We start from the raw sequence: 24,423 nt of genomic DNA, 5'->3' as shown, positions 1-24,423 counted from the left end.
GAAGATGAGGAAGCTGAGGCTTTACCCATACTTTTGGACATGCTTTTATGCTGAGTAGCACTTGTGAATATGCTGAACACGGAAACTTCATTCCCCTGATATGAAGCAGTCTGACAGCATGAAAGAGCAAAGAGGTAAAGGAGGGCGAACATCTGAGATACTGGAAAATCCAAAGATATGTCAGCTGCTGGTAAAACCCTCAAAATGTAAAAGCAGTGATCCAAAAGGACTACCAAGAGTTACAGTTCCAAGTGAAGAAAACACAATGCCCTTCAATTCATGAACTCCAGCCACTGTGAGGAATATAAAGTTTCTATTATTGTTTTAAATGAGCTTGCCATCTGTTTTTGAAGAAAAATGTGTGACATTGTTTTTGTGTTTTGTTCTGTCATTTATCAGAACATCAAAGGTCCATGATGAGTTGGATCAGTAATTTGCGTTGTTTCAGGAAATTGCACAATAGCCTGAAATGACATCTTTCACCATCTGAAGAAGGAAAATATATATTTGAACTTCATGAATAAAACTATTAGCTGCTTTGATGTTGTTTTGTTGTTTCTAATTCACGTGTTGAGGTTATAATGGTCATATTGTAGTGGCACCATGAAATACCCTGACATTTGAGTTTGTTTTTATTTATTTGCTTCGTGTCACAAGAGTATAATGTTGCTCTATTCTTCTATTAGTACCCAAAACCAGAATTGAACCAAAATTATGGTTCTAAAGAAACATCCCATTGAGTAAGAATACCTGGATAATTATCATTGATATTATTATGGGCTTTAATATGTGTAGATAATGGTCTTCAATGCAATTAATTTTGTCTGACTTTGTTTTTCACAGTCTGTGTTCTCTACACCCAAGGCATTGGCAACAAAGAATGGAGAGAGGTAAGTGTGGGTCACACAATATGATTTATGTTGTAACTCGTAAAGCCAGTGTTCATGGTTGTTCATGGTTTCAAGTGAAGAAATGAAAATACAGAAATACATACAAATGCATAAAAAGAAATGCATACCAATAGACTTGGAATGTTTGGAGACATGCATATGTGTGGAGACTTCTTGAACCACTCCTTTAGCTGGAGCTATGATGGAGCTAAGATATGCAGTCTTTAAGTAGTTTGTTTGACTTTTTATCATTCACAATAGGATGGATGATATGGGAAAAAAATGTTTTTATTAAAATGCCGAAAAACTAAAGCATCACTCAGACAATGTTATTTTAAGGCAAGAAAAATGAAGCATCTACACAACCTGGAAAGCTGTGATTGGTGTGTTTAATCAAAGCACAATTACACAGTTGTACCAGCAACGCTCTCTTTTTCTTTACATTCATGTCTTCATGAACTGTTGTCCCAGTTATGTTGTGGTGGCGTCAGACAGACATGGTTGGTTTGAAGTCCATGACAGCTGCATCAGAAACAAGGGTTCAGGTTTATAGTCCTGTCTCTGGTAAAGGTTTACTCAATGAAAGCTTCTTGGTTGAGGTTGTCAAAGATTTTGGTATAACATGTTGTGGCTAGAGTCACTGTGAACTTTTTCTTCATGAAATCAGACCATGATTTGCAGCTTAATTCAAATTTCCTCATTATGTTAATAGGATAAATAATCTGCTCATGATAATATTTCCTACAAAATGCATCTGCTGTTGCGTGTAAACCTAATTTCTTGAAGACAGGGTTGGTACCAGATGCTTTAGTCAAACAGGGACATCCAATTCTATAATCAGTTTCAGGATGGCTACAGCAGAATAGCCTGCATGCTAATTCTAATGCAGTGGTTGTGTTTTGGACAAGACGCCATCCTGATTATCTGCAGACAGCTGGTTGCCTTCGTTAGCTTGGTAGGCTGAATAAATTAAAATCCAGACATTGTTGAGTTGCCTCCTGTATCGTCTCCTCTAATAATGCCTTGTCAAACACAAACTGAGAGTGCAGGTCTTTTTTTCAGGCTTTTGTAGATGTGCAAGTTCCTGAAGCCCAGAGAAACTGTACCTGGAATCACAGCATTAAGATTCATCCTGAGTGCATTGATTCTACCGTGTATCAGGCTGTTTGGACTAAGCAGTTATTATAGCTATTCTAAAAATTTTTACTTTTTTTTTTTTTTCTTTTTTTGCAAAAAATGATCTTTTGCAAATGTTTTGTATTCACATTATTTAAAAATTTGCTGAAATTTGCTTTGATAAGCTAACTATATATATGCGTGTGTGTGTGCACAACACAATACATTTGCACATTATACAATTAAAGCCACAATTGAAGTAATGCTATGTGCTAATTGTGGTAAGAGCCCCTACTCTGTTTTTGTTCTTTGAAACAACCACACACATATGACCAGTACATCTCACAATTACTCAAATACTGAGTTATACTAAAGCTGAGTTAAATACCAATCGGAGACCTAGCTGGCCCCATTGACTTGATACTCAAGCTGCTCTGCATTCATTATGCGAAAGCTGTGCATACCCAACCTCTGCCCCGATGTCTCCTGGGGAAAACCTGCTGATCGTTAGTTGTTTTAAAATAAATCAGTTGAGGTTTGGTGGGCTGCGGAAACGCTAAAATAACATCTGATGTTTTTCATTGTTTTGTTTTTTTGTCACACTTTCTTTTTCCAGTTTGGGAGAACAGAGGTGATTGACAACACACTAAACCCAGACTTTGTGCGGAAATTCATTTTGGACTACTTCTTTGAGGAGCGACAGAACCTTCGATTTGACTTGTAAGTACATTTTTTCAGTAGTTTTTGAGCTTCCAAGTTAATCACAAATGAATAAGCTAAGTCTCTGCAGCCTACTGTACAGCATCTCTGACAGAAATCTCATTGTTGTTAGCATTGGTGTTTGGAATGTGTTGGAAAAGTACTGGTTGCTTCGTAAAACCTATACTGATGCATCCCTCTGGATAGATTGTCACATTCTAAGATGTCAGTTAGAATAGCTCGTTATTATTAAGGCGCCAGACAGCTTGTAGGTGACGGTATTTACGTTCTCAGTTTTCATTCAGATTGCATTTCTAATTGAATTAGAGAGGCGATTTGAGAGGGTTTATTATTACATTAGATGGAGACAAATTATATTATAATATATGAACCAGGGAGCCACACCGACAACCCAACTGGGATGTGAAAGTTCGACTGTGAAAAGAAGTCAGTCCGTCTTCATCTGTGTCTGTTTGTGTGTATTTTGGAGAAAGAGAAAAAGAAAGAGATCAAACTCTTACATCGGCTTGATCTGCAGTGTTCCTCAGTGAAGAGAAAATGGATTTCTTTAAGTTGTATGCCAGTAGATCCAAACATTTGGTGAGTTTGCATGCATGTGCTAGTTTGACCGTATCTTAGTACTCCAAAACTGTTGTGTGTATTTTAGCATTCTATGTGACACCATGGTGACAAGGTTGTGTGCTTTTGTGAATGCGTGCGTTTTAACAGTAGTGACACTTGAATGTCTAGTATGTCTGTAGAGAATCTTTGCGTGTCTGTTTGTTTGTGTCTCTGCTGTCTTTCTCTTGTTAAAAGAGGATTTCAAACTCTGAATTTTTGTCACCCAACAATTCATATTACTACTGTTAGCACTGCTAACAGCTGTTAGATGTATTTGAGATATATATTGAGATATCACACAATGGTATTCCAAACACTTAGTCACACTTACTATTCATAATAAAGTAGAATTTAAATTACTCACACAGATCACAGGAACATTCAGAGTGTACATTATTCAGAAAATTTTTTGAACTAAATGTTACCTGGCAAAGAGCAATCCATTTTTAGTGGTCGGTGAAATGACCTGAGCTGTGAAATGACCTGAAATTGCTGAGTGAATGGCTTGTCTGATATCCTCTCATTCTTTAGAGTAGCCTCCGCACTGGAGGGGCTATTTCTACACTAAATTCTCCTCTCTGCAAGTATTATTTGTATGAGTGGCCTGCAGGTGGAATGGAGGAGAGCCTCTTATTTGCATATGTTTGCACCTTTTCTCAGTTTCTCTTTATTTCTCTCACACATGCACAAACACATACACACTTACAGTCATATGTGTGGCTGTCAATCAGTCCATTTAGTGTTACTGTAATGGAGGATGCTTGTGAGCCTGTGATGTTGGGAAATGAACTACCGACAGCCTCTGGTGAGATCTTCGCTGACAAGCTGCTTGGCCCCATTACTGATTTCACCCGTCTGTAATCCCTGTTGTGTTGCCATCTGAGCTCCTATCACCCCCCAATGCTTTCTGATGCGCTGACTCTTTCCTCAATTTTCCTTTGTTCTGTAGGTATGATGTTGACTCCAAGAGTGCCAACCTGTCAAAGCATGTGAGTACGGAAACTTGACTTGATTATGTGTGTTTTTGTGTGCACACAGAGGCTTGCGTATTCACATTTGTTTCTCTTGTCACACTTTTTTTTTCTTTTTTCTTTTTTTTCCCCTTTCAGCATGATTGCTGTCCTTGTCATTACCTCCCATTAGCCTCATTTCAGCCACATAACAGTAATCTGGCCATTACAATGAGTGTGTTTATCATCTACCATAATAGCAGGTTCCCAGAATGGCCTCTAGCTCATTTGGAAATTAAATAAACTGTGATTTCCCCTGTCCACCCTGCTTTTTCCCATTGATAGGAGTGATTAGGATAAGCGTAATTAGAACCAACAATGTGATAACTTGGTCTTTGCAGGAAAAAAAGTAGCTGTGTCTGACCTACTGCATGCTTATCTGTTGTTTTCAAATATCTACTATTTGGCTATTTAGCATGAGTAGAGGTGCATCCATTTGAGATATAAACCCCTTTAGAGTACATTTTATCACATGCCACCAAATAATTTCAAATAGTTTGAGGTTTTAGGAAATACGGCTATACCCCTTTTTTGAAACTTGAATAGGTCTAACATATCATACCAGCAGGCTGGACAGAAGGGCTTTGCTCCCAACTTTGATACTTTATACATCATTTGTATTATATTGGACAGATTCAGGGCAGTCTTTATACTAAGTTAAATTGGCCAGTTGCTGAAAGTGGCTAGAACAGCTTTAATGTGTGTGTTTGGTAGACCATTTAAAAAAAAAAAACAGTGCGTTCGGTGTGTGTTTCCTAAAGCTCTGTATGTTACTGTAATCTTGTGTGCTCAGCATCTGTTTTCATGAAAACAGCTTTACAGTGATATCTGAGACATGTTTGAGCAGGTGTTGGCTGTCAACAATGACCTGAGCTGTTACTGCCCAATGCAAGGATGTCATAGGATGATATGAAACGAGAAAAGCCTGTAAAACAGCACAAAAACCAAAGTAGATATCAGCCTCACATTGCTGTATTTTCCACCCATAAACTCTTATCTGACTGTTACATGGACATTTACATTACAGCTTTAGTGCTTCTAAAGGCTAGTCTGCTATCATAAATCACCTCCTCCATCTGTTCAGTTTTGGCTGGCCGGAAGAGTTTTATTATATACAGTTGGTGGGTGATTTTGTGTGACTGGGAAAAAGCTGCACTTGCTTTACTTCCATACCCCAGTCTGCCTCGACACAGAGCTGCAACTGTCTCTTTCCCCCGAGGCCCACCCTCCAGCCCTTAGGCCTTATCAGTGTGTGCTTTCACTGCACAACCGGCCCAGTCTGCCAACATAGCATATGACGTAGAAAAACTGTGGCATTGCAGTCAAAGAGTGGTGTTAATAGGAAGAGAAAGGAATGAGGATTGTGAGACATAAGACAAGTGGGGTGGATCATAACAAAAAGCCAACCAGTTACCCCATACTACTACCTGACTATTATAATAATAACAATAATAACAATAATAATAATAATAATAATAATAATAATAATAATAATAATAATAATAATAATAATAAGAACAACAATTTCTGACAGGTTTAGGTTTGGCAGATATGGAATATCATATTCAGAGTTATGTTTTTTTAAGAACCTTCTGCTTTCATTAACTTACACTGAGAATTTTTAAACCAAATATTTTGGTCTATTATGTGTTTACCCTGTGTAAGGATCACCAAATTGTTGCCTGCCGCCAAGTCACACCAGTATTATTGCATCTTTATTTCAAAAGTCATTCTGACCAGGCTCTTTGCTTAGTACCTGCTGTCTCTTTCTAGCAATTATTCATAACTTAACTTTTAGCTGTTCTTAGAGTTCTTGTTTTGCAATAACAACATAAAAGCCATTTTATGGCATTTGGAAACTTAAGAGCAGATAATTTAAATTTACAGTGAGACACTTAGTCTTTTAAAAGTAAATTTTAGACCCTCTCAGGATTTTCTCTCCTCACCTTATTGTCATTCTTGATTCATTCATTCATCTTGTGCATTCCTTACCTCTTTCTCTTGTTTTGGCATTCTGTCATTTGTCTTACCCTTGTTCTTTCAATTTCTCTCAACGTCTCCATTTCACATTTTTCCCCTTCACTCTGTCTTTCCTCCCCCCTTGCCTCACTTTCTTGAAATCAATAATCTCATACAAGAAGAGACGGGCTTGTTGGCTCTGAGGCAGCGCACTATCTAATAGGCCTTGATGCTGGTCTCAGGAGGAAAAGGCGCGGAGCCAATCCATTAGATACTGTTTTAGCATGGGAGCTGTAAGCTGCAGGCACACCTGGGAACTGAGTGAGAACGAGTGTGGAATTTATGGGTAGCATATGGAGGAAGCCACACTAAGAATACACTAATTTTATGTTTCTGCATGCACGCCCATAGGCAGCCAGACTCATCCAATGCTGTGCTGCAACTCCATTATGTGCCATTTATTTGCCATCTTAAAAGCCTGTGAGAACTCTGGGTACCACTTTCTAATTATCCAGTTTTCATAAAGGGTTTGTATCTTGTAACTAATAAATTTGAAATCAGTTATAAACAAACATAAAAGTGACTGTGATGTTGTGAGGGTTTAGAATAGCTCCCTTATGAAGAACTCTACTTGAAGAACACTAATTGCTATATCTTGTCTGTTTAATCTATACAATTGTAGTGAAAAAAATCCATGTAGTCAAGGACTGCAAGAGGTCAAGAAAAATAGAAACTTTTCTATAATAATTAAAGAATAAAAATATAATGGCTTTGTGAGCTTAATGGGTGATGGGAGTAGCTGGCTGCTTGACATTGGTATATATACATCCAACAAGCAAACCAAATACAAAATTATAAAAAAAAAAAAAAAAAAAAAAATACAGTTTTTCATTTAATACATCATGTAAACCTTTATAACTTCCAAGTTAAATTTTAGTGTTTCCAAACTCGGTAGCAATTAACTTTTCAAAGAAGCACCCAGCATATTCTCCTTTAATGTTCCCTTAATATCACTGATATATTAACCAGACTTGCCTATCTGCTCACACTCCCCCTGAACGCCTCTGCTTTGGATCTCAGTCTTAGTGCATCTATGGAACATTACTTAATGAAGCTACACCCACACAACTCTGTTTTTCATATTAACTCTTTTTCTAGCCCATGCTGTTATATATTTATCCATTAGTTGCACACAGCCAATTTTCCGATGGGTCTCATGCTGCCAACAGCCGCAGTTGCTAGGAGATTTAACTTCACTTTACAGCCTCCAGATCATAGATGCTAGAGAAAAAAATTTAAAGTGCCATTTCAGTTCTTATTACGGCCACATCAAATTAGTTTATGACAAAGTAAATTCATGTGACTGCATGCATGTAGCAATGACACAGACAAGCTTGAGAGGCACACATGAAGCTGGGTAGATAGAAAGATATTGAGGCAGAATAACAGGAGAGGCTAATCAATGGAGCAAGGAGAATCCATTATATGTTAGTGCTGCTTGGAGCTGCTCCAGTCAGATATTGGAGGTGTTGTCCAGTAATGAAAAATGCTGGCCTCCCCCTGGCAAATGAGGGATGAACATGACATATTTCTATAATGGCTTTTTTTCATACTTCTTCTGTTTTCTATTTTTCCATGTTTGTTGACAGGCAATTCAACAAATTTGAGGGCTGATACACAAATGTATTTTGCAGCTCTCTTCCTCTCTTTGCCTTTCCATCAGCATCAGCTGTAAAGTTTCATTATGTGATGGTGGTTTAATTTTCCAGGAAAGTGGCAAGGGAGCAGAGCGGGGCAGGTGTGAGTGCTGGTGGGAGGAAGGCTCTATCTACTTGCCAATATTATTGCGTCAATGGGGAATACAGAGGTGTTTAAAAGGGTTTGGGCTTGTATTGAGATTACCGGGGGCGACCGGGGTGGGGGGGTGGGGGGGGGGGGTTGTTGCTTTAAAGCTGAGAGTGATTTTTATGCCAGTTTTGTTTTATTGATTGAACTTTAAATCTTTACCGTTTATGCAATACCTAATTGAAATCAGAAAAGACTGTTTTATAGTGGCCTTGCTTCTCTTTTGTTGAATCTGTAGGATTTTCTGGGCCAGGTCCAGTGTACTCTGGGAGAGGTGGTTGGTTCGTTGGGAAGTCGTTTGGAAAAAGCTCTAGGGTGAGTATGCGTGTCCATAACTGTCCATGTTGATTGATGGTTACTACAAACAATGTGAAACAGCTTCTTCAGTAAAGAAAAATTTAAATTTAAGCTAGTTTTACATCTGCATTTGGTTCACAAAGTTTTCTTTCTGTGTCAGTTGTGAAGTATTTCCTTGTATTCACAGGGAAATATCCCAAACATTCTTTTAAGTAGTCAGCAAGCTTAGATGTTGCAGTTTTGTTATATTGATTTCAAAGTGGGCTTCCGTGAAAAACTTTTTTTTTTTTTTTTATTCTTTCTACATATTAATTTATGCATAAAAATGGCCACCACCCTCATGTGTTGAACTAATCACCTGTTATGTCTATGTACATATTTACTCTACAGACGGTGGTTCTTTTCACTTAGCTCTTGGCACAGTAAGGCCTCCCCTAGTCCTGTCATAATATTCACAGAGGAAAAGCATAGCTGCATTAAATGCTGCAGGACACTTTTATCATACAATTTAATTTAATCATAGTCACAAAAGGAAGCACTTTTAATTTTTGCTTGTATATCAATGTAGTTAATGTAATTTATGCACGTTAAATTTAATCTCCCAAGTACTTTAGGAAAAGACTAGGAACCATATGCGTGGCTGATACCAACGTTATGAAAGTCAGTACTTTCAAGAAAATCCTGTATGTCATAAAACACATGATGAAAATGGTCAAAAATGTGTTGGAAATCAGGCAGAAAGCTGTGAGAAGTGTTCACATGTGCCTGCTGTGGGGTAACTGGAGTAGGTGCGGGGCACTCTCAAGGGTGCATCGATGACTTTGGTTTCTCAGGGTGGCTAAACCAGGGAGTGCATACCTACAGTAGCTGGTCATTAACCTGTGTGCCTGCATATACACATATGAGTTTTCTTTGCGTTTAAAAGGTGGTTAGCTGAATTATAGTTCCTTTTTGTTGTTTTTGTAGCAACTCTCAGTGCTGACACATGCGTAGGTTTACAAAGTTTTGTCAGTGTACGTAAAGTTATTTGAAGTTCATTAAAGTGATGACTTAGAAGAAGCAGAATCTGATGGCTTAAATGAGCCTGTATTTGTCTTATGTACAACATTGAAATCCGAGCTTACTAATGTGCAGGAGAGGATGTCTGTTTGAGAATCATTCATTCATCTTCTACTGCTTTTCCATTTCCTGTTTTCAGGGGCTGTTGGATCCAATCCCAGCTCAGACTGGGCGAGGTTGGGGTTTGTTTTTATCATTTGGCTGTAGAGGCTTTCTGTTCAAAAATGCCCATTTGTCTCTGTGCTTTAACACACAAACGTCCACGGAAACTGTTAAACAATAGAAAGTAGCCAGCTGTTACCGTAAAATATCCACACTGACAGTGAGTTGCTTGACCGGTGTTTCAATGACGCTTTGAAGTTGCACCACATTTCTTGAACAGCTCCTGGTTTAGGGTTAAATCTGCTGCAAGAGCTCAACACTATCTCTCAGATACAGTATTATAACAAACAGTTTGTTGGAGGGAAGCTCGGATGGAAATTTCAAAGCTGTTCTCCATCAACCGTGTTAAAGTAAAGGCAGAAATATGTTAGCATCAGTTTATACTGAGTATTAACAGATAGCTGATATTAAAATTCTTTGACTGAAATCAGCAGCACAATCTGTTTCATTTGGAGCCCTGACTGGTAGATCATCTACTTTTATCCACAATGTGGCTCTTTAAGCCTCCCTCACTCGTGTTTTTATAACAGTTAAGGCCAGCTTGGCTTCTTTTCAATTGTGTCTCTTTATTCCAATTTGCTTCTTCATTTGAAGCTTTGATGAGCCTTGAGATCTAAAAAGAGGAGGCAGTTGTGAAGCGAAATAGGACCTAAGCTGGCATCCCATCACTGAGCATTGTCAACAACCTGAGAACCTGTGTGTGTGTGTGTGTGTGTGTGTGTGTGTGTGTGTGTGTGTGTGTGTGTGTGTGTGTGTGTGTGTGTGTGTGTGTGTGTGTGTGTGTGTGTGTGTGTGTGTGTGTGTGTGTGTCCTTCTTTCAAAAGACTGTCATCTACTAAAATCATCAAAATCTAAAATCAGCATTGCTATGGTGATTGCAATGGTGGGTTTTACACTCAGAGAAAGAGAGAGAGGGCCTGTCTTTGTGTGTGTGTGTGCGGACATGCCTATATGTGCGTCATATACTCCTTCAGAGTGCAAAATGATGTCTATCCTGAAAGCTCTACTTAAGAAACCCCCACTTCTGTTTCACTCTTCTCACACACACACACACACACCAGCTATACACTTTCTTGTCATTTGCTAATGGCAACCTTAAGCTGAAACCTGTAGTGCTCCTCTGCGAAGGTAAAGCAACCTTTGGAGGTAGTTTTATGAGGTTTTATGCCCCAATACAATTTCTATTGTATCTTTTAACAAACTCGAGTGAGCTTTCTCAAGTCTTGATTTAGAGAAATAAAAAATTTTGGTTTTGAATCTAAAACAAAAGGACAGGAATTTAATTAAACATTAAAATAAAATATCATTGTTTTGTGCTTAATGGTTGGCCTGTTTCTCAAGGGCTGCTGCAACAGCTCTTGTTATAGTACTTCGCCTCAAGAATATTTAGTAAGAAAACTAATCCTTCAATGATTTTTAATTATGCCAAAGACTGTCCATTCTGTCAAGCTACTGTGCATTTTGTCTCATAATGTCGCTGAAAGTAGGGTTGGGAAAATCATTGCAGTCTAAAATATTTTAATATCTAAACAAACTATAGGCGAGTAGGGTTGGGCAGCTAAACATTGATTAAAGTCTCATAGACCACCCCCCCCCCTTCCCCAGGGAAAAAAAAAAAAAAAACGACAGGTGATTTGGAGCAGAAATAGAAACACTGTCAGCATTTATTAAAAACAAAGGTACTGAGGCTTCAGGTGCTGCTGTCATTGTCCTGATGGTGTTCTGTATGTATATATGTGTATGGGTGTCTGTGTGTTCGACTTTGTCAGATATACACCTGCACCGTGACACGACAGGAGGGATCTTTAACAACTTTAATAAGCACTAATTACAGTTAATTACACTGTTCAATCAAACTCCAGTGGGTATTCCATGGTATGTGTTTGTGTGTGAGAAAGAGAGAGAGACAGAGACAGAGACAGAGTGATAGAGGAACAGGAAGCAAAACAAGTGACAAGTACTGTATTGTGTATTGCTGGTCTCCTAGCTGACCAGAGGTATGCCTGTGTTACATTTTCCTGTGTAGTGTGATTACTCACAGCTGCTCTGTTGCCCCTCAATATTTAAAAAGTCCCAAAACTGTATTAAGTGGCGGTTATCTTTCTTTTTTGATTTAAAAAAAAAAAAAAAAAAAAAAATCAGGTTTCTATGTTGATACTGTGGAATTTAAATTATCACTCTCACAGAAAGGCCTTCAGGTTATGCGCCAAAACTGAGTCACAAATTGATCTGTGATGTCACAACAAAGCAGTCACTGCCCTCATCCTTACCCGAAGTCCAAGCCACCAGGTTCCAGCATTCAATACTGTGACCGATGTTGGGAGGTGGCTTCTGTTTCCTTGAGTGCAGACAGGCTGGCTGTTTCCCCTGTTTGTTTATTTTGTGTTATGTTAAGATAAATGCCTCTGGCAGTTGCTCTACATTTAACAAACAGACTTGAGTGGAAACATTCTTCTCATTTAAGTTTTGGCAAGAAAGGAAGTATGTCCATTTCCCAAATTGTTTAATTATTTCTTGCACTTGCCAAGACACTTTTTGGATTTGGACTTTAAAAGAAATAATTTCTAAAGCACTTTTTTACAATCTAAAGTGAGGTTTTTTTGTCTTTCATTGTCATGCAACTTTCTGTCATTAATTTCAGTATGTACTTAGCCCCTCTGAAGTCACAATAAAACAAAAGGAGTTAAACATGAATTGTTCCGTGTGCTGCCTGTTGTCAATAGTAAATCCACAGAATGGTTACTTTTGACTTTTAACTTCAGGAATGCATGAATGAATGAATTTGGCACACAGTTTGGTTGAATTTGCAAGAGATTACTTGAGTTAAGTGAAAGCCACCTGAGACACTTTGAAAATGTTTTCAGCAATAAAATGCATGCTGTACATTGCACATGTTTATGCTTATGCTGTATGTATATACAACATGTTTATCTGTGAAGCACTTTGGTGCAAATACTGTTTGCTTTTAAGGTGCTATAGAAATGTAATAAGCTTAAACTTAAAAGCTAATAATGTAAGTACAAGCCTGACTATAAGCATTGTATAGGGAGGACATAATCACGCTATCTGGCTCAGGTGGGACATAGACTTAATGACAATGACAATAACTTAGCTTATTCGTGAGAGAGAATTATGGTCTGAGGTTCCTTTTAGTATAAATGTGTGTTTTGGGATCATGTGTTCTCTATACGTGCATTCTGCGGCATGACCAGGTTTATAAGAACTATCAATATTCACAGGTACTCTCCCTTCAACGGGAATGTGAAAACTGTGTGTCTGTGAGTGTGTGTTTGTGCATGTGTGTCACCAGTCACGAGTTCTACACTGCAGCCCAGAAGAGGCCCAGACTTAATTACCCATCTCTTGCCAGACGCTGATTGCGAGTCCACGGTCCTTGATTAGAAGATTCACTCACTCACACACACACACACACACGCACACAACATGGGAAGAGAGCATGAGATATTCCTGAACCACTTCTTAACTTTTAAGCACTTTTCCCTGTCATGAATTAACCAAAAAGAGGAAAGTATGGAGTGAAGATGAACTTGTTAGATCTCCTCTCATTTGATTGATGAATAAAAAAAAAAAAAACACAGAAAACTTAGAGTGGAAGGAGCAAAATTCCTAACCTTTTTCACATTTACAGTTATAACTTCCCGATAGGGAGTAATGAAAGTATTAACATTAATCAGTGCACAACATTGTGGCGTAATTACCACGATATTTAAATTTCTCAAAGTAAGAAAATTCACTTACATGCACATAAGTTTGCAGTTGAAAGAAATATATTTTTCCTCTTGATTTGAGCTTTAACTGGGCCCCTGTTGTCGATAATACATTATGTCAATATGCATGTAGGACAGAACAGTGAGATCCACTATTCATGGAGTATTTTTGCAGGCCTGACTGTTGCCATCCACATATGATTGGAAGGCAGAGCTCAGTCAGAATAATTACCGTGGTTCTCTCTGGAAAAAATTTATAAAAAATTGGCAAGCAGGAGCAAGCATTTGAGGAAATAATGAGCTGAGGAATCCCATTCGATATCCCGCTGCAGGGGCCTGGCAGAGTTGTCATAGCGACTGGGTACTTGCGTGTGAGCGTGTGTCTCTAACAATTTCTTCTTTTTATTGCTACAGTGAAAAGACATGATTGAGACGGAGAGGGTGAAAAACGATAGAAAAGACTGCAAAAAGTTGCATTTGTTGTTTTGTTTTTTTTTTCTGTTTTAACTTTGGTGTGTGCAGAAACAAAACCTAAGTTAAAAATAAAAGGAGAAATTAATCTTGAAGTAAATTTTCTTTTTGCACTCAGGTGGTAATGGATCATGAATATTTTAGCTCTTACTACTATATTACCATCGCTTTCTCCTTGTTTGCAAATCCTGGGAATTAACAGCAAAGTGGGCATTTTATTTTGTTTCCTCAAATATCAATCAAATATTTGTCTTCTGAAGAGTTCTTGCGTATGAATGTTTGATTGAGCTGTCTCACTAATGATACGTAACTATCATTTTGGCAAATCATTAATCAAAAGATGGTAGAATATAATAAGAAATTAATCTTTATAGACTTTAGATAAAATAATTCCTGCACAGTGCTTTTTTTTTTTTTTTTTAAATTCTCTAATCTATCTCACTGAACACTTATGTTTTGAACCGTAACAATCACAATTTTGATCCTCACTGATCTCAAACAGCATCCTGTTAACGTCAGTAGGATGGACGGCTGTTAGGGTGAAAAGACAGCAAATTATTTATAATTCGCTCTACTGTTTTGGAGTGCATTCTGCCCTTTGACACACACCATGCTGTGTGTCCATAACTGTACGCTGTACACGGCTCATAGTGCTGCTGCTTGTGTCCAACAAGCAATTAGAATAGAAGAAAAAGCTGGTGTCCACGCGCAGGAAGTCATTCTTGAAATGTGAAAATTGTGACGTGAAACATTGAAAATTTGTGGATGGAGAGATGAGAGCAAATATTGATATCATAGGTCAGTTTTAATCCCACCAATAAGTTGCAATTTTGTCATCAAAACCTGCATCTCACAAGCTGTTTCAACTTAAATATAAATGCATCTGATTGGGTTTGTGTGATGGCACTAAGAATTCAACAAGCTGCACCCTAAGAATTTACAAAACAATAATTCAACACATGCGCTGCAAGTACTGACAACGCATCAAAATACATAAATACAGTGCAAAAACTGACAGCATAACCAAGTACAGCACTTGTAGTGCAACATTTTAACTTGACGTTTGAAGGTTGCCCTGATGTATTAAAGTACATGCAACACAGTTAATCTATTTTAGAATAAATTCATGCAAATTGCCACATTACATTTTTGTGTCCCCTGGAAAGACTTTGTGTTGTGTTGTCAGTATTTCCAACTACTTTTTTTGTCAAATTGAGAAAGATGTTTTCTGAATGTTTGTCTTTTGTTTATTTGCATGCTTTTCTGAGATACTGCAGTAAGCTCTTAGGGCCACCGTATGTCTGCTTGCGGCATAGATTTGACAGGCGGGAATCCTTGGAAATATTTTAGGATGGATTGGATTGGATGCAGAGTAGAGAAAGAACGTGCAAAGTGTGTCATTACTAAGAGGAATTCTACTACTTAAAATGCAGGAGGTCATTTACTGGTAATTCAGGGCAGGTGAAATGCCTGGGGACATGTAGTGCTAGTGTCAATAATATATCCTTGAGGAAGTATGTGAGCATCGCCTTATTGATTTTTGTGCTCTAGCCCTCCCTCACCACATAATCTCTCGTAACGTTAATGCTGCCTTGAAAGGGATTTTCTGAAATTGCTCCCGGGAGCAGTGATATCACGCAGGAATGCTGGTGGTCAGGGTTCAATACATTTTATCATGAGTTCGTTTTGACAGAGGTGGTGTGCTGGCTTTATTCTGAAACTGTGCAGCAAGACCAGCAGACAGCCTTTTCTGCCAGTCAGAGAGGGAAGTGGTAACAGTGGAGCTCTGCATTGGGATACAGGATTTAAATTTTAGTTTTACTTTTATAACATCTGACTGCTTTTTTAAATTCTTGCTTGCTTTTGTCTCAATCTTAATTAGTTTCAATCACTCTTCCTCTCAATGTCCATTATACTTCTAATGCTTACAAATGATCTGGACCCACCTCCTTGTGTGACAATAAATGTCCCCTCTTTCTAATGGTCCTATTTGATCTTTCAGAGAAAAGGGCTTTGCTTTTGCAAGTAGAAGAAAGAAAAGCTGATTCTCAGCTCTTCACACTAAACATCGGTTCTAGTATTGATTTCCTTCAGAAATTTCAGCAGCATTTCCCTCCAATTCTTTGTGCAGGATTAAAACAAGACTTTAAGGTCCTTAACCCCATTCTGTGCTGTCTAAACAGCTGCCTGAGCCAACACCTGCCCAGTGGTTCTCTTTGGAGTAAAGCTCACCAGACGAGAGGCTTCAGTGAATACAAGCTACTCACCTTCCTAACAACAATGTTTGTTCAGAGAAAATGGTTAGACATACTCCCAGGTTTACAGTCAATGTACACACCCTTATAAAAAATACCAGTAAAGTCACATAGCACGACTGTCACAGACACGCAAACATAAACCCACTCTGTCCGTGTTTGTTTTGTACACTGGGGAATGTTTTGAAGTAGTATTAAGCAGTAAAACTTTCCATGAAGTTTTTCCCAGAGTCTGAACATGAGCAACATTTCCAGTAAATCTCACATTTAAAGCTGGATTCCCTGCATTTTGAGTTTTAACGAGATACTAATGAGATATGTAAGCATGTATGATGTCAGTATAAACACAGTAGAGAGTTGTTATTTCGCTCACACGGGAATAATGAAATTCAATAAGCAGTTTTGTGGAAGCCAGTAGAGGTCTTTCTGCGTTGTACCCCCACCCCAGTGTGTAATCAAGCACAATCACTGCAAAATGTCATACGGCTGATCATGTCAGTTTTGAGGAAAGAATCTTACTATGACTTAGCTCATCTTATCTCCTGTGGTCGGAACCACAGCCTCAAGATTAAGAATCAGTCAGTAAACAAACAATGCAAAGACCTGCAGTATATTCACACACAGAGAGGGAAGGGATCAGAGCTTAAAGCTTCGGATTGATTTTTAAAAATGCACACATACAGGGTCATGTCCTGCTGCGAGAAGGTCATTGAGTGTCACCGGGAAGTACGTCCAAGACATTCCATTCTTCTTCTCCTCTGAATACGCATGCTCTGATGCCAACGTAGTAATAGCAATCGGAAATGTGAGAAGCCTCCCGATTGTACGTTGTCAACTTGACCTTTGATCTGAAGAGGTCAGCAGACGCGCAGGGGGGAAATGTGTGTGAAAACAACTTGTGATTGTGATCTCTTAACCTTTTGTCATGATGAGGTTTTTTTTTTTGCCGACAGCGGGATTCCAGGAAAGAAATGCGGGACCATTATTGTGAAAGCAGAGGAGCTGAACAACTGCAGGGTAAGGATGTATATACGTTACGTTTTACGGCAGTTAATTTGTTTGTCTGTTCATTGATTGCTCAGTATCTGCATGTTTCACCCATTAAATGACAATATTAGACTGTTATCTGCAAATACAAGACACAATAGCTGTGTAAATGTAGGTCTGAATTTCAAGCAGAGGACAACAAAAGCCCAACTAAAAATACTCAAAAATGTTTTGCCAATTTTGTGAGAAACATGAGCATGATCATGCCAGTGGAGTAGAATGGGGATTTTCCTTTTCTTCCCTTCACACCCTCTCAATTGTTAAAGATAATTTATACCATAAATTACAACATTATGTACTTTTTCTTAATTGACGCTGACTATCTTTCATCACAAGTGTTCTATTTTGAAGGTGTTTTTTGAACAAGTCCTTGAAGAAACCCCAAATATTTTGTTCCAGCATGCAGTTATTTTTAAAAGACAGAACTACCAACTTTTCCATCAGCAGAGCCTCAACAGACCAGAGTATATATGTGCATTTAATGTAATTTAAATGGAGTGCCCCCCTGAGTTTCAGGCTGGCTAGATTGATGGACGGATGGGCTTCAGGGACCAACAGACTGACAACAGACACTGTTTAAAAAAAAAAAGAAAATTTTTTCATTCATTCATCTTCAACTGCTTTATCTGTTTCCAGGTCGTGGAACATGAAAAGTTGTTTTATTTTATCATTTTATCCTGTTATGCCTGTTATTTTGTTTCCTATGTCTCTGCTCATTAGGAGTCGGTGATGATGCAGTTCTGTGGGAACAAGCTGGACAAAAAGGATTTCTTCGGCAAGTCTGATCCATTCCTTGTCTTCCACAGGAGCAATGAGGATGGCACGTGAGTGTTCTCCACTTCCTTCTCTCTTTCCTTCTCCTCTTTCACGTTGGGTTTAATCCTTCCCTGCATGCAACGGAAATTGGTTTTATTGATTTGCCTCAGAACAAAAGCGAGACTGTCTGTTTAAGAAATTGTGTGAAATGCACGTGGAGATGTTCAGTGTGTGTGTTCAAGTGCGTGTTTGTGTGTGTGTGGAGGCAGAAGATATTGAACAAGAGCAGTGGCATGGTGTATTCTCATAGATTTTGTGTGTGTGCATTGGATCCAGCTCTTTGAACTCTCTGTTCTTTTCTGCAGTTTGGCTGCAGATAGTATAAGACTTTTTAGGGAAGATGATACCTACACAGACTAATGAAATTACCTTTCTCAAGTGTGTGTGTGTCTGTCAGGGCAGCACTGTCTCATCCACAGACCTTTACCTTCACTTTCAGAGCATGGGGAAATTAGTGAGAAGTGATTTTAACCCAGGTTATGTCTGTCACCCACTTTTTCTTTTTTCTTTTTTTACTTTATATGTCTTATTCTCTGCCTCATTTTATCTCCCTTCACAGGTTTACCATCTGCCACAAGACAGAGGTGGTGAAGAACACATTGAATCCAGTGTGGCAAGCCTTTAAGATCCCCGTCCGCGCTCTCTGCAATGGTGACTATGACAGGTAACTCTTTTTTAAAACATGCATCATCATAGATATAGTGTAAATACAAAGTAAAAAAACAGCATAGACTGGGAAATGTTGTTGGTGTTTTTTTTACAGCTTAAGAAAACAGAAAAATAAAGTCAAGATGAAACCGAAACTTCTGATAAACTCATTTGGTAACAACATGCATTGACTGGAAGCAGGAATCTGTGACAGCTCTGCCGCTCTGTCAAGTGCAAAGGCATTTGGAGAGCTGTCTCTGTTTATGATAGGAACACACCGGCAGGCTGAGGGACCAGACTAGATGTGAAACTAGACATTGTTAGGGACTCGGGTTGATGTGATTTTTGAAAGGCTTTTCAGTTCCTGTAAGGCTGTGAATCACTGGCAATTAATAATGTGTTCATCCGTGAACATTTCTATAAAATAACCCCCGTACAGTCAGGGATAGGTGATCTGCATTGAAGGGGTCATAACCTCTGTCCATGGTGCTGAACCTGGAACCTCAGAGCTGTCAGTGGCCCACGTTGTTATTGATTCTTGTGATGGACAGGTTTAATGCTGCGCACTTTTTTCTTTCTTCATGTGCACCCTCTTCAATTTTAAATGTAGCTTTTGGCTCGTATCAATTTTTCAATTATTATTCCCTGCTGAAAGTTCCCTTTAGTGTGGGCGAAATAGGTCTTACCCGCTATATCTCAGAAGACCAAGTCTAAATCTGAGTATATTAGTCATGTGTTTGTGTTGGCTAGCAAAGAACTTAGCTAGCAAGAACCAGCTCTGAAGTGAAGTTTGGTCCAATAAGCTTATTAGGAAAGTGAAGTCACACTAGGTCTTTTTCAGTGGAAGACTGAGGAAATCCACAGTGGACAGCACACACAATACATACGCAAAAGCATGCACACGTGAGCTTACTGTGTCTTCGCATGTGCCACTACAGCGAAGGGTAAGAGATGAGAGGGAGCTCAAGTGAGCCTGTATGTTCATAGGCATTCTGATGTGCTTGTGTACAAACACTCACATTGAAATCACAAGATGAACAAGTGTAGGGATGTAGGATTCCTACTGAGATGTGGCTTAATAAGACACACACCAGTAAACACACACATTTATTAAGAATCTTCTGCACACATTGATTTCTCTTGAGGTGAAAGCATTGCACTAACCAGGGAAGGAATTCATTCCTCTAATGTTCACTCGACTGTCAAAGCAGCTCTCAGGCCAATTATTGAAGGTTTGAATTTCCATTGTCTTATATTTAAAGATAAGGATGGAAAGTGCTGTTTGGCCGCATTCAAATAGATTCCTTTTTTTGCAGAGATGTTCATTTTGTAAAGTGAGTACAGTAAGTAAAATAAAATCAGATTCTTACAAACTGCTTTCGAAGAAAAAGCAACTATAATTGGATCAAAGAGAACAAGTCAAATATTTCTGTTATCTGACTTTTTCTTTTTTTTTTGTCAGTTTTACACCATCTCGTCTTCACCCTTGCTTGAATGCTGTCGCGCTTTTCAGCATGGCACCTTTTACTCTCTCTCTATTAATTCGGTCTCATCCTCTATTATGCTTTTTCCTCACCCCTCTTCTGCTTTTGTCAGAGAGAAATAACCCCTCTGTTGAAGATATTGGATGGAGTTGTAGCACAGCATATCTGTCTTTTGCAGACTCTTGTATTTTTTTCCCCCATATCCTTATAAGCTATAATGGGATGCTGAAATGATGTATTTGGAGATGAGGAGAGCACAATACCAGAGGCAAATCCAATGACGGGCAGACGTGATGTTAGAAAAAAGATAAGCTGCAGAATGGATCTTTTTCTTCTCACGGCTTCATGGCAACAATGAAAAATCATGTGTATTTCATAAATTCACAAGTATAGATAGGGATTTTTTTTACCACATTGTTCATTGTTATAGGTGTCCGTTTGCAGAAAAAATTGTGAACTACCCTTTTTTTTGTATATGTTCAGCATATATTTTTTGTTTTTGACAGGATCTGTGTCTTTTGTGTATCTCCACAGAACAATCAAGGTGGAGGTGTACGACTGGGACAGAGATGGCAGGTAATCCCTCATCTAATTATAGCACCTTTTTAAACCACAGTCCATAAACACTTATCTATCTATCTAGACTGACAAGGAAAGCAAAAGATTTCATTATTACATTATGAGCTGCTTTGACACCATCAATATCACCATCGATAAACCATCAATTTCATGCATTTTACTAGTTTCTAGCTCAACTTCCTGGAGCTATTACCTTGAGCAAAACACTTTTCGGTACAAAGCCATTCACGTGTCTAAACTAACTAATTAACTAACCACTGGCCGCATGAGAAATTGTTGACAGGACTAAGGAAGCCTATTTCTGCCAAAAATAATAATAAAATAAATATATATATATATATATTTATTTTGTTTTTATTTATTTTTTTTTTTGTAGTTATATGAAACTCTTACCTTTATCAAGTCAAATATAAAAAAAAAACAACAAGAAATTGGATCTTTGTATCATTACTATCACGTAAGCTTCCTCTTTATGGATGACATCATCAAAGTCAGAGTCAAAATCTGACACACTTTATTAATCCCAGGGAAATTCCACTGATCACACGTAATTAACACTAGCTTGTGTCTTCAGTGAGACTTAGACATTGGTGCAAGATTGTCACTCAGTCCAGTGAGTGACTGCGCAATGATGTCTCTGCTAACAGGCTGACAAAATGAAAGAGGGGTGACATTTGTCAAAGTGTAATTTCAGTCATTTTTTTTACTCTTTGTGGTTTTCCATTTGTTCAGTGTCATTCTCAAACTGCTAGAGGGAACGCATGATGTTCTGGTGTGATTCTTTTCGAACGGAGTATGCTAAAATGCTAACATTTTAACAAGCTGGTTGCTTTAACCGAGTTTTTAACCAGTACAATTACTTGGAACATATTAACATTTTGTCAGAGTTGTTACCTCCCATTTTGTTTGCCACTATATTGTTGTCTGTATTTAAAAAAAAAAATAAAAATCATTAGAATTTTTTAGCAGCACTACCACTTTTTTAATATTTTAATTTGTTCTGTCTCTCTATGACCATCTCAGTCATGACTTTATTGGCGAATTTAGCACCAGTTACAGAGAACTGTCTCGAGGGCAGAGCCAGTTCAACGTGTATGAGGTAAGTTTGTGAGTGAGTGTGCGTCTACGTGAGAGCCTGTATATACCTGCATGTGTGTATATTAAATTTAAAGATGACTCTCTGACTGTCCACACTAGTGTCCAGGTCAGCAGGTTATTCACACAGACTGTAGTCAGGTGACTAAAACCAAAGTAATTTCATCTGGAATTGATTTAACGCAAATGAAGTCAGTAAAAGTAAACTGTCCAGCTCAACTGACCCCTCTGGCAGAAAAACTGAACATAATTAAAAGTCCAGTACTATCTAATATAGCAAAAGCAGCTGGAAAAGGTCATACTGATGGTGTTTTTAAAAAGAGAAATATGCTGCTGTAGCATAAAGCAGTGGGGACCAATAGTAAATAACTGTGTCATCATGAACACAAACCAGATTTTGGATTATCAAACTTCAGACCACCAATACAGTACAGCAGGTTAGATTGGGATTTTAAATTCGTAACACATTTATAGAATAAATGTGCTAGACTTTACATCTATATCACATGAAAAGGAGGTAACAGACCAGCAGAGAGTGAGAAGACACCACTGCTTACACCGCTGAGATCAGATTTTATGCAGCCTTTTGTGTACCTTATCCACAGTGCTGCTTGATCACGGACAGATATTTAGATATGTATGCTAGTAGCAGTGATTAAAAATTTTAGGTGCTATGCCCAAGCAGAGTTGAGGAGCCAACTCCAGAGATTTGCTATAATTAAAACTTTCTAAATACAAATCCCCAGATTTTTAATTTTCAAGCAAAAGTTTTACCAACCCACACTGACGCAATAGCTCATTCTCACCATCCTCTCATGTTTTCTGATATATTTTTTTTTCATCCTGGCAATAATGGTGCTGAGTACCCACTCTTATCTGCATGCCTCAAAACACATATATTCAGTACCCGCATCATTACCATTGGCCCTCAGAAGACCCAAAAGTCCCAGTCCTTGTGTAACCCTAACCTATTTTTGGTAACATTGTCTCAGGACAAGTTGATTTATAAGATCATGAGGCAACAAAAATCCTTTCCTGTATTAGTTGATGGCAGATGCTTCAGCCAAGCAACAAAACACAGCATAACATAACATATATTTAGGCACCACCTAAGCTGGGGTGTATGTTTGTTCTTGATATGGATGAACCAACCCTTCAAAATAGTCACTGTTACAAGGCCAGTTATTTATTTCCAATATGTAGTCTTATTACTCATGAATTTTCTTTCCCAGTAGAGAACAAACAATGACTAAGATAAAAGCAGATTCCATAATACCAACCAAAATATTACACAAAGGGACCACATTTATCCCATTGTACATCTTTTATTTCCCTTACTCTCTCTCATACACACACACACACACACACTGACAGTGATAATGGATCACTGGCTTATCTTTTCCCAGGAAGAGTCAACACTTCTTGATTAACAGAGTACCTCACAGAGAGGAGAGCACTCAGGGGACTGTCATTTTAAACAGCTGCTGTTTGCCTACTGGTGCTCAGATATGCACACACCAAAGAGGGGCACACAGACATACTTTGTCAAGTATGCACGCAACAACAGACAAACGCACCGGCACACAGGCACACACACAAAGTAGTTTTGTGATTCCCGGTCGGTTTCTTGACCCTAGTATTTCAAACTTAAAGCTTTGAGAAAGGATGGCTGTGCATTGCCTCTTGGTGTTTGATGTCTTGTATCACAGCAACATTTCACCTCCAGAGACAAATGTGTCCTTGTATGTAGCTGTTGCAAGGAGAAACGTGTAAATCCATTTGTTGTTTCCCAAAGGAACCCTCTTTCTGTTTAACCTTGGCACAGTTTAATTAGACCATAAGCTCTCGGTTAAAAGCCCAAACCCAGTGTTTGAGATTCAGTAGTTTCACATCTGTGCAGGAGCAATGGTATGATCTAATGAGTTTGGGTCAAAACATTAGAGACAGCATGAATTGAGAAATGTTTTCTGTTCTCTATGGCAATGAGCACGCTGTTTTTAAAGCATACTTATCTGAGTGAGGGGTACCGTGTACTCATTGTGTGTTCTGTTACATTTTCATGAAGGCACACTCTGTTTAGAGCCATGATCCATCTCTGGATTTATCTGCTCCTCTGTATGCGTTTGGCTTTATGTGGATTGCTCCAAGGCTGCACAATGGTTACTGGTTTAGGGAGGGGTTCATTTGAGGATGGAGAGAGAGATGGCGTGAGGAGTGCATACAAATTTTATGATGACCTCAACTCCCACATATGAATAGACAGATAGTTGAGCTTCCATTTTTCCTCATAAGAACGTTTTTACCTGCAGAATGGTACTTCATCTGTTTCATACTCCACTTCACTACTTCCAGCATGCTTCTGAAGAAATGTGTTTTCAGACTCAGGTGTTGTATTATTTTGGTTGATGAAAGATTGAATTGATGACTGAATTATTGAATACAGTCTCTCATTTTAAGGTGATAAATCTAAAGAAGAAAGGAAAGAAGAAAAAATACCTGAACTCCGGAACAGTAAGTCATCAAATCTTTAATATAGAGAGTTGCAATAACAAGACTTGAAATAGACTATTAGGCTACAGTTGATCCGGAGAGTCTTAATTTTTACACTGCTTAATGTCTTTTAACTGGTCATGGTGTATATG

The 24,423-nt window shown here is 38.4% G+C and overlaps 1 protein-coding gene across 1 annotated transcript in view; it reads left to right on the top strand.

Annotated features, from left to right (window-relative positions):
• LOC115036635 (copine-8) overlaps positions 1-24,423 on the top strand; it is a 58,266-nt gene that overhangs the window by 19,150 nt on the left and 14,693 nt on the right. The window contains exons 3-12 of the mRNA XM_029494886.1: positions 844-890; positions 2,623-2,726; positions 4,276-4,315; positions 8,379-8,455; positions 17,066-17,129; positions 17,880-17,983; positions 18,535-18,639; positions 20,642-20,683; positions 21,710-21,785; positions 24,239-24,292. Of these exons, the coding sequence (XP_029350746.1) occupies positions 844-890; positions 2,623-2,726; positions 4,276-4,315; positions 8,379-8,455; positions 17,066-17,129; positions 17,880-17,983; positions 18,535-18,639; positions 20,642-20,683; positions 21,710-21,785; positions 24,239-24,292 (713 nt within the window). The remainder of the gene's footprint in view (positions 1-843; positions 891-2,622; positions 2,727-4,275; positions 4,316-8,378; positions 8,456-17,065; positions 17,130-17,879; positions 17,984-18,534; positions 18,640-20,641; positions 20,684-21,709; positions 21,786-24,238; positions 24,293-24,423) is intronic.

Source organism: Echeneis naucrates, chromosome 23, assembly GCF_900963305.1.
Source record: "Echeneis naucrates chromosome 23, fEcheNa1.1, whole genome shotgun sequence".
Taxonomy (NCBI): domain Eukaryota; kingdom Metazoa; phylum Chordata; class Actinopteri; order Carangiformes; family Echeneidae; genus Echeneis; species Echeneis naucrates.
The sequence above is the reverse complement of the archived record's forward strand: the minus strand, read 5'-3'. Positions and strand labels throughout refer to the sequence as shown.